The 15,100-nt window shown below is 39.6% G+C and overlaps 2 protein-coding genes and 1 long non-coding RNA gene across 9 annotated transcripts in view; 2 read left to right on the top strand and 1 right to left on the bottom strand.

Annotated features, from left to right (window-relative positions):
- Window positions 1-4,219, top strand: part of LOC112297372 (trace amine-associated receptor 3) — a 43,642-nt gene extending 39,423 nt beyond the window's left edge. For all 6 annotated transcript variants that reach the window (XM_071219631.1, XM_071219633.1, XM_071219632.1 and 3 more), the window contains one exon: window positions 2,364-4,219. In XM_071219631.1, coding sequence (XP_071075732.1) covers window positions 2,449-3,480 — 1,032 coding nt within the window. In that variant the 5' untranslated portion in view covers window positions 2,364-2,448 and the 3' untranslated portion in view covers window positions 3,481-4,219. The remainder of the gene's footprint in view (window positions 1-2,363) is intronic.
- Window positions 4,220-6,770: 2,551 nt separating this feature from the next.
- On the bottom strand, window positions 6,771-10,234 carry LOC123478841 (uncharacterized). The gene is made up of 3 exons (XR_008425575.1): window positions 9,595-10,234; window positions 7,562-7,717; window positions 6,771-7,017 (listed from the first exon to the last, which is right to left on the bottom strand). It is a non-coding gene; the product is annotated as an uncharacterized lncRNA (long non-coding RNA).
- On the top strand, window positions 7,441-12,079 carry LOC112297370 (trace amine-associated receptor 4). Of its 2 annotated transcripts, none has more exons than XM_045188777.2 (2): window positions 7,441-7,493; window positions 10,339-12,079. In XM_045188777.2, the coding sequence occupies exon 2, from the start codon at window positions 10,398-10,400 to the stop codon at window positions 11,439-11,441; it is 1,044 nt and encodes a 347-aa protein (XP_045044712.2). In that variant the 5' UTR covers window positions 7,441-7,493; window positions 10,339-10,397; the 3' UTR covers window positions 11,442-12,079. The 2 variants fall into 2 exon arrangements, with proteins under 2 accessions (XP_045044712.2, XP_024407945.2); XM_024552177.3 differs by lacking the exon at window positions 7,441-7,493 and adding an exon at window positions 7,560-7,640.
- Window positions 12,080-15,100: the final 3,021 nt, after the last annotated feature.

Raw genomic sequence — 15,100 nt, 5'->3', positions numbered from 1 at the left:
ACATAACAGATTACATGCAAGACTCAACAAAGGGCAAAACTGAAGGGAATGCCATAGTGTCTATGAGAAAGTTATGGAACAAAAGGTTATTTGTAAATAAGAATACGGTTTTTAAATCTGGTTAATGTGTGCTTCGGTGGGTGCTTAGCAGATAGATGCCACATTTTCTTCTGTTGCCCCTGATCTCCAAATCAGATGTTCAAAGTAGGCTATATTATCTTTAATTTATGAGGGGAAGCCTAAAGCTCAGGGACACTTTAATGAAACACAGGTCTGCCTGATTTCAGAGCCATACTGTGAAATGTAACCTAGCCATGGGGCTGGAACCGGCATCACATAATAAATCTTGGTAAACATTCTATCTGAGGTACTTTCCAGTTCCAAAAGTGTATGAAGTTCCCCTTATATAAATATAAGTGTGCAAAGTGGAAGATTTGATCTCAGGTTGAAAAACCTCATAGAACCTTTCCAATCCTGAAAAACAATTCGAGCAGTTACCTGTGTGCAACACCCATGTGAGGCTGTGTCGATGCCATGGCTGTGACAATGAAGATCATACGGGCAATTGAGGTGTGGCAGAGTTTCCGGGGCTGTAACATGCTTTAACTGCATGTGTCTTCATGGACTTAAATTCTGTACAAGTTTAATTGTAAGCCTGTGATCTCCAGCACAGTATTTTCTTTCATTTTTGAGAATGTGTGAGTTTCAGCTGGGAAAAAATCCCAGCTCCCCTAAGTGGTAGGGAAGGTGCTAAGCATTGAATCGGAGACAAAAGAAAGCCTATCCCCGCATCTTAACACATTCATAAAACACCAAGGGGGCTCTTGGCCACCACCTCCCAAGTGCAGCGTTCTTTTTCTTTTACCTTTGTAGCTCTACCTGGACTTGGCATCTTCAGCTCCCTTCTTACTAGCCTAAAGGATCAGTGAAACACGTTAGGGCAAATCTCTTGGCTCTCCTTGTCTAACTGCTACTCTAGGTTATTTTATAGCAGCATCAGAAAGCAATTTAATATGCAAAGCCATTTTCATTAACTGTGCTTGTTGAACAGGTCCATTTGTTTGTAACAAAATTTCAAGCACATTGAACCAATTGCTTTTATTAGAACAATGCAGATTTTCAAAAATGACCATAATTTGCCATTTATTCATATGTTTGCTCATTGAAAAATATGTGTCCAGGGCCTGGTACAAGCACTAACTAAGGTACTGAGAATCCAGTGGTAAACAAGATGGACAAGTTTTTGGCCTCATGGCAGCTTATCAAAGAGACATGCCTGTGACCAACAAGACTCTCATCAGGTTTGATTGTCCCCGGTCCTTGAGTGTGAAATTCATAACCCTGTGACTCACTGGGGGATGGAGTATGTAACTTGGCTCCTCTAGTTAGAATCTCAGATAAGTGAGAAGATTCCAGAAATACAGGGGAGGGTAATGAAGAGTAGAAGGAGTAGAGAGTAGAGAAGCTATGAGGCATTGACCCAGGTGCATGGTTTAGCCCACAGGTACATGGCTTTCTGTATATTTCAATAGCCATGTGTGTAGGCTTTTTACAAATGAAGATTTTAAGTCATTGAAAGAATGCACAGAGAAAAACATTGTGGTTTCACTTAGGTTTCATGGATTAAGTATTTTGATGGTGAAAGAGATGTTAGCTTATTCTACTTCAAAGAAGTTTCGGGGGAAGTGGTTGATCAGTGTGAAAGCAGATTACAAATTCTTTTTTAAAAATAGCTTTACTGAGGTATCATTGATAGACAAAGAACTGCATCATTTGGACATGTGCAAATACCTGTGATATCATGATCACAATAAAAATAATCACAGTAATAGACATATCCAACACTTTCCCAAGTTTCCTTGTGTTTGTGTTCTTTCACAGGTGTATGTGTGGTTAGAACACTTACCTCACTTTAACAAAATTTGAAGTGCACAATATCATATTATTAACTCTAAGCACTATGTTGTACATCAGATCTCAAAAACTTATTCATCTAACAATGCTGAAATTGATACCCATTGAACAAAACTGCCCATTTCCCCACCCTCCAGCCCCTGGTAACCTCTATTGTATTCTCTGCTTCTACGAGTTTGACTGTATTCGATATCTCATAAAAGTGGAATAAACTCTTGAAGAACTTCCAGTACATTACCAGAGTAGATTAGTCAGTAAATAGACCAATGTTGAATGAATATATGGAAAAAGATGAAGTAGAATAAAGCAGGAAAGGTAAGCAGAGATGAGAGTTTTAATTTTCTAATGCAGCAAATAACTCAGAAAGGAAGCACAATTCATATAATTTAAAATACTTAAATAGTTTATAATTGAAATGAATTAATAACAAGTGACTTTGAACTTTACAGGAGCTGAAAATTACTGGACACACTTTAAGAAGAGAAGAAACACTGATTCACCTCCCTAGCAAAGAACCGGAAAAGATAAAGCACCATGGATCTACCTTATATTCCCGAAGACGTGGCCAGCTGTCCCAAACCTGGAAATAAAACCTGTCCTCCCACCAACCGCCCCTTTCACGTCCGAGTGATCATGTACTCCATTATGACTGCGGCCATGGCTATCACTGTCTTTGGAAACTTGGTTATAATGATTTCCATATCGCATTTCAAACAGCTTCACTCTCCCACAAATTTTCTGATACTCTCCATGGCAACCACAGACTTCCTGCTGGGTTTTGTCATTATGCCATACAGCATGGTGCGATCAGTGGAGAGCTGCTGGTATTTTGGGGATGGCTTTTGTAAATTCCATGCAAGCTTTGACATGATGCTCAGCCTCACCTCCATTTTCCACCTCTGCTGCATCGCTGTTGATCGGTTTTTTGCCGTGTGCTACCCTTTACACTACACAGCCACCATGACCACCTCCACGATAAAGCGACTGCTGGCATTCTGCTGGTCGGCCCCAGCTCTTTTTTCTTTCAGTTTGGTTCTGTCTGAGGCCAATGTTTCGGGTATGCGGAGCTATGAGATCCTTGTTGCTTGTTTCAACTTCTGTGCACTTACTTTTAACAAGTTTTGGGGGACGATATTGTTCACCACATGTTTCTTTACTCCTGGCTCCATCATGGTCGGTATTTATGGCAAAATTTTTATCGTTTCCAAACAACACGCTCGAGTTATCAGCAACATGCCTAAAAACACAAAGAGGGAAATGAAACAACATCTATCTAAGAAAAAGGACAGGAAGGCAGCCAAGACCCTGGGTATAGTAATGGGGGTGTTTCTAGCTTGCTGGCTGCCTTGTTTTCTTGCTGTTTTGATTGACCCATATTTAGACTACTCTACTCCCATAATAACACTTGATCTTTTAGTGTGGCTTGGGTACTTCAACTCCACCTGCAACCCCCTCATTCACGGATTCTTTTATCCATGGTTCCGGAATGCTCTCAAGTACATAGTGTCAGGAAAAATATTTAGCTCCCATTCAGAAAATGCAAATCTGTTTCCTGAAACACATTAATTTAAAAAAAACATTAAAAACTGAATGGAATATTGAAAACGAGGCTATTATTATTTGCCCTGAAGCACATATATTACATTCCCAGATCACAGCCAATATTATTTTATTAAATTCCAGTGACCTAGATACATTTTCTGGATTCTGCACAAGAGCAACATTCAGTATCTTTGATCAGCCAATCAAACAATCAATCAGTCATTTATTAATTATCAACACTCACCTCTGACTGATAAGAAAAATGTACAAAAGAAATATATACTTTAGTGTAAAATAGGTTGCCTTTGACTTATACAGCTGAAATAACTAAAGACCAACATAAGAATAAAAACATAAAGTACGAGTCATTTTGGTTCCTCTCTGATTCCTTTCTAGGAATCCAGAAAAGGGAAGTACACTATGACCTGTGAGCCCACAAAGGAGTCCCTAAAGGAATCCATCAGACTTTCCTTACTACCAACTAACAGCCCGCCTCATCATTGGGCTGGAAGAATTTTCCACAATCATTGTGTAAATTACTCAGTTATTTCCTGACACCCAGAAGCTCACTAGAAAGAGCTGCTCATAGGAGAAGCAGTAGATTAAATAAATCATCATAGGCAATTGGAACTTTTGTCTTTATGATTTTTTACTTTGTGGCTTACGTTTGAAATGACTTTCTCTTCCCTCCATCTCTAGCTTCTTCATCTGTGTGGTATGTCTACACCACTGGCCTGCAATCACAAGGCCTCTTACCTGTTTTAACCACTTTCTCTGAAAGTTGCCTAGGGTCCCACCAAGTAAATTCCATCTGCAGTGCAATGCCTATGATTCAAGACAGATCACTGACATTTGGTGAAAGTCTTTCCAGCAATTTTTCTGTGAAACTTTAAAAGACAAACAAAACCTTTCATCATTTCATAGATTGGAACATGCGAGAGTACAGTAACAATCATGTGCATATCTCCTCGTGCCTGGGATTGAGTTGTGGGAGGAGAAAAGGAGGAGGAGAAGGAGAGCAGGCTGTTCCCGAATCTAGGTTCAGTTTGGGCCCATAGAGAGTGAGGGATGGTGCAGTGAGGCAGAGTGGAATCAGATGACTTGCTTGAAAGGCCTTTGGTGTAAAGACTGTGCAATAAGAGGAGAACAAGAGTAGATTTGATAAGAACAGACAGGAGGCTACTTACCACAAGTCCAGAAGAGAGATGATGGTAGCTTACACTGTGGACATGCTGATGAAGTGGAGGGAAGCTGCTAAAGTCACAAGATACTCACCAGAAAAAGCCAGTAGGACCTGGTAATGTGTAGGCTGTGTGGGGGTGACCAACCTTTTGGCATCTCTGGGCCACCACACTAGAGGAAGAAGTGTTGTATTGGCCCACACATTAAATATACAAACACTAATGAAAACTGATGAACAAAATAAAGGTTTTAAGTAAATCTACAATTTTGTGTTGGATTGCATTCATAGCCATCCTGGGTCGCAGGTTGGACACCCCTGCGGAGTGATAAAGAGAGGAGTTTCAAGCATGATTTATAGATTCCTGACTTTCGAGATAGGAGGTGGGGTAGATAAGACATCCCGGAGAAATCCGGTTTGGGGGAGGAGGGAAGATCATGAGTACTGTCTGGGTCATGTTGGGAATTTGGGACACCCTAGTAATGTTTAATACATAGTTGGAATTAAGAGACAGGGCCTATAGAGGTCTGGGGCAGAAGTGGATCTGCAGGTATTGGCATGTAGTAACATATGAAAGAGAGGGCATGGGTGACCACTTAGGGAGAGAATGTAAGAAAAGAAATGGGGGTTTAAGATTAGCCTTGAGGAGTTCCCACATTTAGTGGCCAGGTGGAGAAGGATAAAGAAAAAAACAAGTTCTGCTTCAGCTCAAACTGTATAGAAAAATTTAATTGCAGCTTTTTTTTCCTATATTTCTTCTAAGCCCTTCTTTCCACATACCCCGACACCCTATGTCCTAGATCTAACTATGGAAACTTACCCAGCCTCCATCTGTGTGCTGAAGGACAATTAGATTCTGCAAGGACTATTCCTCATCAACACCCTTACAGTTTCATTCCCTGTCATTGTTAGTAGAAAAACAAATGAGCATAATAGATGCATAATTCAAGTATTTTCACAGTTACCAAAGGGTATTTACTAATCCAGTCTAACTGCTGACCTTGAGGAGAACATCTTAGGCTATGTCAGGCAGAGATACAAGGGATTGAGAATCACTGCCGGGCTCCCTCTTCCCGAGAGTCCAGAAGACCATGCACAGTATCCAGTCTGGCCTCTACCTTCACATTTGAGGAAATTAAAATTGACTTGTCCCTCTTATAGGTGAGATCATATGGGATTTATCTTTCATTGGCTGACTTATTTCACTTAGCATAATATTCTCCAGTTCCATCCATGCTGTTGGAAAAGTAGGAATTCTTTCTTTCTGCTGTGTAGTATTCTGTTGTGTAAATGTACCCCAGTTTTGATACACTCATTTACTGATGGGCACTTATAGAACCACAGGCATGGAAACATGGAACAGACTGAAAGTGATCAGTGGGGAGGGGGAAGGGGGATAAAGGTGGAAAGAAGGGGAAGGAACTAGACAAAGAACATATATGAATGACCCACAGACGTGGACAACAGAGTGGGAATTGACTGTGGGAACGAGAGGTAGGCTGGAGCCAGAGGTGGGCTGGGTGGAGGAGGGCAAAAGGGAGAATATTGGGACAACTGTAATAGAATAACAATAAAAATGACTTAAATACAAAGAATTGGCTTGCCCCACTTCAGCAGTGAAAGACATTCCATGGCTACTGATCCTTCTACTACTTTTGGCTTCCTCTCAGTTCCTGTTTTGAAAAGTCTCATTTGTTTCTCTACTTCTGAATAAAGTGTTTCTATTCTAACAATTTCATGGCATGTGTGTTAGAAGAAAATTATTCATCACACTTATATAAAGATGATAAAGCAGACTTTATTCCAGGGAAGTTACTAAATGGTGTTTTTGTAGTAGGAGGAGATATGAGACTCAACCAACTCCAATGAGGTCAAGTGGGGATTCATACTCAAGGACCAGGGTGAGGGATAAGCCCTAAATTTATGTTTAAAAGTGTCAGGCCCTCTTCAAGTGCATTCTAAAATGAATGGACTGATTGATCTGTCCAAAAGTAATTAGAACATCAATGGCCATATGGGGAACTTTTGAAATCCCCAACCTTACTCTTCTTAAAACCAAAATTGACAATAACAGCTTCAACATTTGCAAAACATTTTTGAATTGTGTTTTGAGCCTTTGAAACATTACCTGGAATCTGAAGTTGCCTCTTGCTGAGATTCAGTTTTAAAGTGAAGTGAGGGTAACAAACTTTTTCAAAGAGCAAATGTCTTCTGAAGCCTGGCGCTCCTTGCTTCAGCCTTTCCCCATCCACTCCTTTGCTTCAGCATCTGCCACTGGAGACATCTTGCTATGTTTTCCTGACACGTGATGGTAGCAGTTTTCACTTTTTATTCAGTTGGTTTGAAACATGGTTCTTATTGCTTTTTGTTTAGGCTAATACCTTTATTGAGGAAATTACTGGCTGAGAACTGAAGTGTGGAGGAACATCACTGTGCATACCATCCGAATGAAAAGACATAGACGAGGCACCTTTTCCATAGGGGACAAAGAGCCCACTGTTGGAAAACATCTAGCATTTGGTAATAAGTGAAGTGGGCATTTGCTGCATTTGAACTAACTTTCCTCCCTCCTTCCCTCTGTTCTTTCCTCCCTGCCTGCCTGCCTGCTTGCCTGTCTCCCTTCCTCCCTTCTTTCCTCCCTCCCCCCACTTCCCTCTTTCTCATATTTTCACTCTTTTCCACTTTGGCCTGTGTGAGGCTAGTCCATGGGATGATCCCTTGGAAGTCACGGGGATGATGATAGCACATAAACAGATCCATCCTCCCAAAGCCAATTCTCTGGTGACTTGCTGTGATCTCTTTGCTGGCAGCACATGGAAGGTTGTTAAAGGACACTCCTGTCAGACAGGGGACTCAGGTAATACAGCCTCAGGGGCACGCGCTGTGTATAAAAACTGATGGCAGCACAGCCTGCCAGGAGCCTACCTGTGAGAGCTGGGGCCCAAGTGGGTTTCAGGGGCAATCGGCAGGGAAGGCAGCAGTGGACACAATGGTCATTCGCGTGGTAAGAAACTTGAGCACAAAGGATCAGTCACCTCTCAGTGGTTTCAGCTCCAAAATGCCCAATTAGCAGAACAAATTCTGGGAACCAAGGGAGAACATATTAAAGAGGGAAACGGTCAAATAGATTTATATTTTTGCATGGTGAAAATAATCAAATTTAAAATACTGATCTAGGAAAATAAATGTGGATCATTGTTAAGAGTGGATGAGAGGAAGATCTACCTCAGATCTTTCTTAAATCGAATTCATAAGCAACCTACCTTGACTAAAAAGAAACTACTACTGTGTAAGTGAGATATATCAAAACCAGATAAAAACTTTGTCTTCAGAGAAAGACTAAGAGGTGGAGTGGTTGAGTCATGTAACCAGGAAGAGAAGAAAAATCATGCCTGAAGAAGCAGATATGATCTGTCCTTCTGTAATTTTCCACTTTATTTACAACATATTATGGAGCTTGCTGAATATGTTCCTTCTTATTGAAGTGAAATGCATATACAGCAGTAAAATTTTAGGTGTCTAATCCTTGAGGAAAAGTCATTGCATTCATTTTTCATTTTTCTCTTTGAAATTTTGAAGAACTTTTAGATTTTCAAAATCATTATTTCAGTCCTTGTGTCTTACTCTGTCTTGACTCTGTAATCTTTTCCCTTAAAGAAGTAAATTTGAACTAAAAACAATGCAATTTTTGCTCTTTTACAGAACTTATCAAAAGTTTATTTTTACCTCCCGGCAAAAATAATTAACATTTTTCCATGCTTTCCTTAGGTGATTGTTTACAATGTTGCTGTTAATTTCATTCTTTGTTGCAATGGTATTGATAAAGAGAGGAAAAAAAAACTTAGCAATGTCCCATGATGAAAGTGAGATGAGAAATTGGGTTTAATTTTATTTGCTTTATGAAAAAATTCCTGTATCTTTTGTGAGACTGAATATTCAAAGGACAAGAATCTCTATTCTGTTCAGTTTTTAAATAAGAAACACAATGCATTTAATTTCATGACAATCTGCTTTCTTAACAAAGTAGTAGACCAGCAGTCATATTTGCATTTTCTTACTTGTTTTTATAATTTTGGGTCAAAACTTTAAGGTGTGGGCTTAAAAATATTGCTACCTTTGACATTACCTTAGCAATTCACACATGTAACTACTTTTTAAATAAATATATGTCTTACTCTTTTTATCTTAATATAACATTTAGAAGTTTAAGTATTTCCTTTATATATAATGGTACATCAGAAACATGAGATAATACTATTAATTTCTAGCAACCGTTTCATATCATGTTCTTCCCCCCAAAATAAAAGAAAATAAAAAAAAATTCTTATAAACTTAAGAGTTAAATAAATCATTGTTTCAGGGAAACTTTAAACTACAAAACTTAAACCATGAGGTACTTACTCAAGGGTGTGGTGTTCTGTACAAAGAATGCTATGTCTGTGTATGTAGGGTGGCAAGTACCTAAGTAATTCTGTGGTCATTGTTAGCTATTATTAAAGATAATGTGTAAAAGAACATTAAAAAGAGTTAAATAGAAAACTTTTAATTCACAAATGCAAAGAAGATAAAAGGCAGAATAAAGTTAGTTTATTAAAGAAGGTAAGTAGTTATGTAAAGCTTTATTATATTCAAGATCTTAGAGCCTAGAAACCAGAGTGGTAATGATATAATTTGTGCCCTGTTTCCAAATCCATGGACTACAGTTTAAGAGAAAGTTAAATGAGTCTTTGTCCTTCTTACATTTTATTTCTCTATGTCTTCGTTTCTCAAATTCAACTTAATAGTAATAGTTTAGTGTTACAGTTAAAATATATCTAAAAAATATGTTAACCTGAGAATTAAATTACTATCTCCAGACCAAATGGAATGTGCTGCACTGATAAGATTTCATCTAATACACACGGGAAAGAGTGTTGAGATCTCGTAGCGAATCCTGTAAATATTACTGTCAGAGGCACCTGCATTCTCATTAATGTGTTTTCCAATTAAATCTGGTGGGACGTGCTTGTGGGTTCATTTTCCCAACAGACCAGGGGCTTTTCATCTGTTCTCGGGGCAAGGTCCACATCCCCATCCTGGCCCAAGATCTCACTAATGCTTGTCCGTGGTCATCAGAGTCACACATCCAGTCCTGGCGCTGGAAAGACAAATCAAGCCCATGTCATGTTCTGAGTGAGTCAGTTCCATGAATTCCACATTTGAAGAGCAACAGCATAAATTCTATAAAGTGCAGCTTAAACAATGAGCAGGCCTATATGTCAAATTTGTTTCCAGTGTGGGACTCGAAATCTGTGGACAAGACAACATCAACCTGAATTCGAATGCATGAAAGTGCTGGTGAATAAAAGGAGATAAACTGTGAGATTCATAGAAAATATCACTTGAGACATTTTCCCTTTTATTTTCATGTATATAATTTTTCATGTATAATATTGTAGGCGTTAACATATTTTTAGTATATCACATATTGCCCTAAATTCTAAAAACTGTATTGTTGACATTGAAGAGAGAAACGTTTTCCTTGTGTATATTGTGTATGTTGTGTATATTTGTGTCTGTTGTGAGTATATTGTGTATTAAGTGGCAGGATCAAAGCAACACTCCTGCCCAGTGTGGGGTTCCACCTGGGATTGGAATCGCAGCTAGATGGGCCTTTCTGAAAAGCTGCCAGTGACCTTTGTCATCTTTCCTTTCTTTCACAGAAAGGAGAGGAACATAGTACTTTTACAAAAAGTCCTGTAGTACCCGAGGTAGCAAGACAATGAATTCGCCTGCACTTTGGAAGCCCCCAGAAGGAGAACTCTGCTTTGCTTTGGTTAACAGCTCATGCCCTAGGAATGTGAGGTCTGTGCTGAGTGTCTCGGCCATGTACACGGTCATGATTGGCGCTATAGTGATGACCATACTGGGCAACCTGGTTGTGATCCTTGCCATCACTCACTTCAAGCAGCTCCACACCCCAACCAACTTCCTGATCCTCTCCATGGCCACCACAGACTTTCTGCTGGGCTGTGTGGTCATGCCCTTCAGTATGATCCGCTCCATCGAATCCTGCTGGTACTATGGAGATCTCTTGTGCAAAGTCCACAGCTGCTGTGACATCATGCTCTCTACCACCTCCATTTTTCACCTCTGCTTCATCTCAGTGGATCGTTACTATGCTGTGTGTGACCCTTTGCATTATGTCAACAAAATTACCATCCCTGTCATAGAGGTCTTTCTGCTCATCAGTTGGTCTGTTCCCATCTTTTTTGCCTTTGGCCTGGTGTTCTCAGAATTAAACTTAATTGGTGTAGAAGATTTTGTTGCAGCCATTGACTGCACAGGTTTGTGTGTGTTGCTATTTAACAAGTTCTGGGGGGTTGTGGCCCCATGTATATCCTTTTTTGTCCCTGGGACAGTAATGGTGGGGATTTACATACACATTTTCACAGTAGCCAGAAAGCATGCTACGCAAATCCACATGGGTCCAGGGAGGAAACAGGCTGGGTCAGAAAGGAAAATGAAAGCATCATCCAAAAGAGAGAGCAAGGCCACCAAGACTTTAAGCATAGTCATGGGAGTGTTTGTGCTGTGCTGGCTGCCCTTTTTCCTCCTGACAATTACAGACCCTTTCATTAATTTCACAACTCCTGAAGATGTGTATAATATCTTCCTTTGGCTGGGGTATTCCAATTCCACTTTCAATCCCATCATATATGGCATGTTTTACCCTTGGTTTCGCAAGGCATTGAGGATGATCGTGACAGGAATAATCTTCCGCCCTGACTCTTCCACCCTAAGCCTGTTTCCTGGACATGCTTAGGCAATAAATGCTGTCTGTTCTCTCTGATTCTTTTCTGGTAGGGATCTTGGGTGCTTTTTCTAACCCACAGTAGGGGCATGGTGGGGTAGATCAGGAGATCCATCCAGCTGGTGTGACAGACAACTAAGTAGGAGCAGTAAATGTAGCCTTCTGTGCCTGCCAGAGCCACCACAGTGGCTGATTTCTGGGGCTCAGAGGAAGGCATCTCCAATAAAAGAATCTCTCTTCCAAGGTTTGCTGATTCCTTAATTTTCAAAATCAGAGATTGAGAATTTCACTCATGCACTTAAATAAAAGAATAACAGTCTTCTACATTTTTTTCTTTTACATATCTGAAAAGGAAACAGCCCTGACTAGTGTGGCTCAGTCAGTTGGGCATCCTCCCACAAACCAAAACGTCAATGGTTCAGTTTTCTACCATGGCACATGCCCGGATTCCAGGCCAGTTCCCGGTTGGGGGACCATGCAAGGAGCAACCAATTGGTTTTCCTTCTCACATCAGTGTGTCTCTCCCATTCTTTCTCCCTCCCTTCCCATCTTTCTAAAAATAAATAAATAAAATCTTTCTAAAGCAGAGGAGACAGAATTAGTATTGACACTCATTGACAGCAGTGTACAGTTTACCTAAATCTTTATTGAGATTATTATTACGTCTTAGGGAAGTGATGAGAGACCTTGAGAATACTGGGCGCCTGCATTATGAAGCCTGTGAGAGACACAGAGAGAGACAGAAGCAGACAGTTGTATTTGCTTCATATCTTATTAGTTCTGACTTAAACCTATTTTTAAAAAGAGTTGATGTGAAGTTTGCAATATTTTGATAAAATTGAACTGTCTTATTAAATGAGAATGGATAAAGAGTTTAGAAGTATGTTCTTTTCTCAATATGTAATTTGTATGTCTATACACATGTGGCCTGCAGGTATATGTGCAGACGGTGTACATCTCTTCGGGGTGTGTGAGTACATACTAATTATTCACCAAGGCTGAGGTTCAATGACAAACTGAAGTTTTTTCTGTAGCCCCAGAGTTTTAGGACAATATTTATTGCCTTGATGAATTTGTCTACTCTGTGTCTTCTTGTCTTTCTCTTCCTTCTCCTACCCATAACCTTATTTCACCAAAGTATGATTTTTATAATCTTTTCATTATTCAAGCCATCTCTCTGTCTTTTAATCCAGTGGTTCTCATCAGGGATAGTTTGGTCATGTAGAAATATTGTTCACTATCCTATCTATTTAAAGATTGGAAAAAAATTTTAATGGAGCATACAAACTCAGAATGTTTATATTCCTTCATTAATGTTTTCCTGTATTTGCAGAGAGTGAGGTTGCATTCAAAAACAATAACCTTAAGACACTGGTAGGTTGCAAAGAGAAAATTTGTTACCTTTACAACAGGCTTTAAAGTTAAGTATATTTTATTATAGTAATTCTCATCGTAATATCAGAATGTTAGGTTAGTTAAACCCCATGCATTCTCTGACGTGGCCAATGACACCACACCTCTATGCAGGACATGTAATCCTAAGGTGTTTAATGTTCACAGACATACACCCTAAAGGCATTCATAAAGAGTTTTGCTTTTTTAAAAATCTAATCTTGCTATTGAAAACTACTTATTAGTCCAAAACCTTCAAATACGTCTCTAGTCAGGTCAGAATTCCCAATACCCTCTTGATCTACCTGTTCTGTTGAACATTTATAGCTTTCTATGGTCAGTAATTATAATTTGATATTTTAATTATAGCAGATTTAGGTCTTGAGATGTCATTAAAGTATTATTTTCACAGGAAAGTATTTGAAATCAGAATTGGGTTTTAAAATGCTTAGCGTAAGATTGGTTTATTCCTTTCTGGTTGCAGTAATTTAATGCTTCAGAAGGAGATTTCCCCCTCCCCTAATCCAGAGGGTAACATTCAAAGGCTAAGGTACTCTTTCCTTTTGAAGAATGAAAGGAACAGGAGGAGTTCCAAAAGCTTCAGGCCGAGTCAGACCTCCTCCCAGGGCCTGATAGAGCAATAGACCACCTTACAAGGTCAGGAGCATTTTCCAATTTGCTTTTCATGATAAACCTCTTGCACGCTTTGGAAATTCGACAAAGACACTTGGACTGCTAAACCTGAGGGACTGACTAGGCAGGGCAGCCAGTTATTCAGCACATACTTAGTGTTTTTCATTTGATCCTCAAAAATAATGTAAAATACATAACAACATCAAGGAATGGATATTTTGAGGTACGTGATGGTCCTTTACACAGATCAGCATTTATTTTGCTCACTAGGAAGAGAGGTAAACAGAGAAAAAAATGGAGCAGGTGGACACTTCTGCTGAAGTCATCATCATTCCTTAATCTCAAAATAGAACTTCTGTAATTTACAAAGGGTGCCCATGAAACTTAGCTCAACTGTTTCTCAAAAGAGCTGCACATGCTTTTCCCAGGCTAGTCCAAGGGAAAGTGAAAAATCCCATCATTAGTCCTAAACTAATGCTCTTCTCTGCAGGATTCACCCAGGCTAAACAGACTAGTCATTAACTCAGGAGGACAGTGAATGCCATGAACACCTTGCTCTCCATATGAAAAGCTACTCCATTCAACAAACATTTAGTGAGCATCTACTATATTCCAAGTGCTATTGTGAGTCTTCATGGTTCAGAGATGAATAAAACTCAAATCATGACCTCAATGAAAGATCATAGCCACTTGATTACACTACAGGGAGCTAAGGGAGTATGGAGGAAGAAAATTAATTTATCCTGGCTTGGGTTTTAGAGAAGACTGCCTGAATTTTAGGCAAAAGGCATGTGTCAAAAGGTTTAGTAAAATACCTTTTTTAACCACTGAAGTGGGAGTATGTATACTGCGTTTCAGCTTTGAAATAACATATCCCAGACCCAAAAACCTTTTTTGAGAGTTTCCATCTTCAGGCCTTATTCCAGTTGTAAGACATTTGTCCCTATTTTTCAGATTGTTGGTCAGATTAGGCTTAGAGCCATAGGACTTGCTGGCTGATTGCATGTGGTATATGACTTGTAACCTAAGGGGTGTCTTGGTGTGTGGGAAAGCAAGATCCCTCCTGGTGTGATTAATTCTGGGTTCAGAAATCTATTTCCATGCACATGGACTTGGTACAAGGTGTGTTTGAAGCAATCAGCACTGGGGTTAGCCAGGGTTTTGTGGGGAAGTGGGAGGTATAGGCCAACCATTTTCATCTCTTTTGACTTGTCCCAGCTTCTCCTATGTGACCTGCTGACAGACGTATTCTATTATCACCTTTAGAATTCTGTCATTTTTGCAACATTAGCTTGACTTCTATTGTGAACTGATTTCACCAAGAGGCATCCCATCTTCTGGAGGTTTGGTAGCAAGAAAGAGAGAGATCAGAATACTATTGAACATGTTATTTTTGTTATTTTCCTGGATAATATTCTTGTGAGGTACAGACACAGGAGTCTAAGTGTAGGTACTCTTACCAGTGGGGAGACACAGAGAGGGAGAGGATAAGTAATGACCTAGAAGATGGGAGACAACAATCTAACTCTCCCATGTCTAGGTGCACTGTTTTGTCTACTGTGATTTCTTTAGCCAGTAGAAAATGGAGTTTTGAAAAGGCACCATGATAAATTCAATGTGGCGCTCACAAACCAAAGGACTTATGA

The sequence above is a fragment of the Desmodus rotundus genome, chromosome 11, assembly GCF_022682495.2.
Source record: "Desmodus rotundus isolate HL8 chromosome 11, HLdesRot8A.1, whole genome shotgun sequence".
Taxonomy (NCBI): domain Eukaryota; kingdom Metazoa; phylum Chordata; class Mammalia; order Chiroptera; family Phyllostomidae; genus Desmodus; species Desmodus rotundus.
Note: the sequence above shows the minus strand (reverse complement) of the source record. Positions and strands in the feature narration are given on the sequence as shown.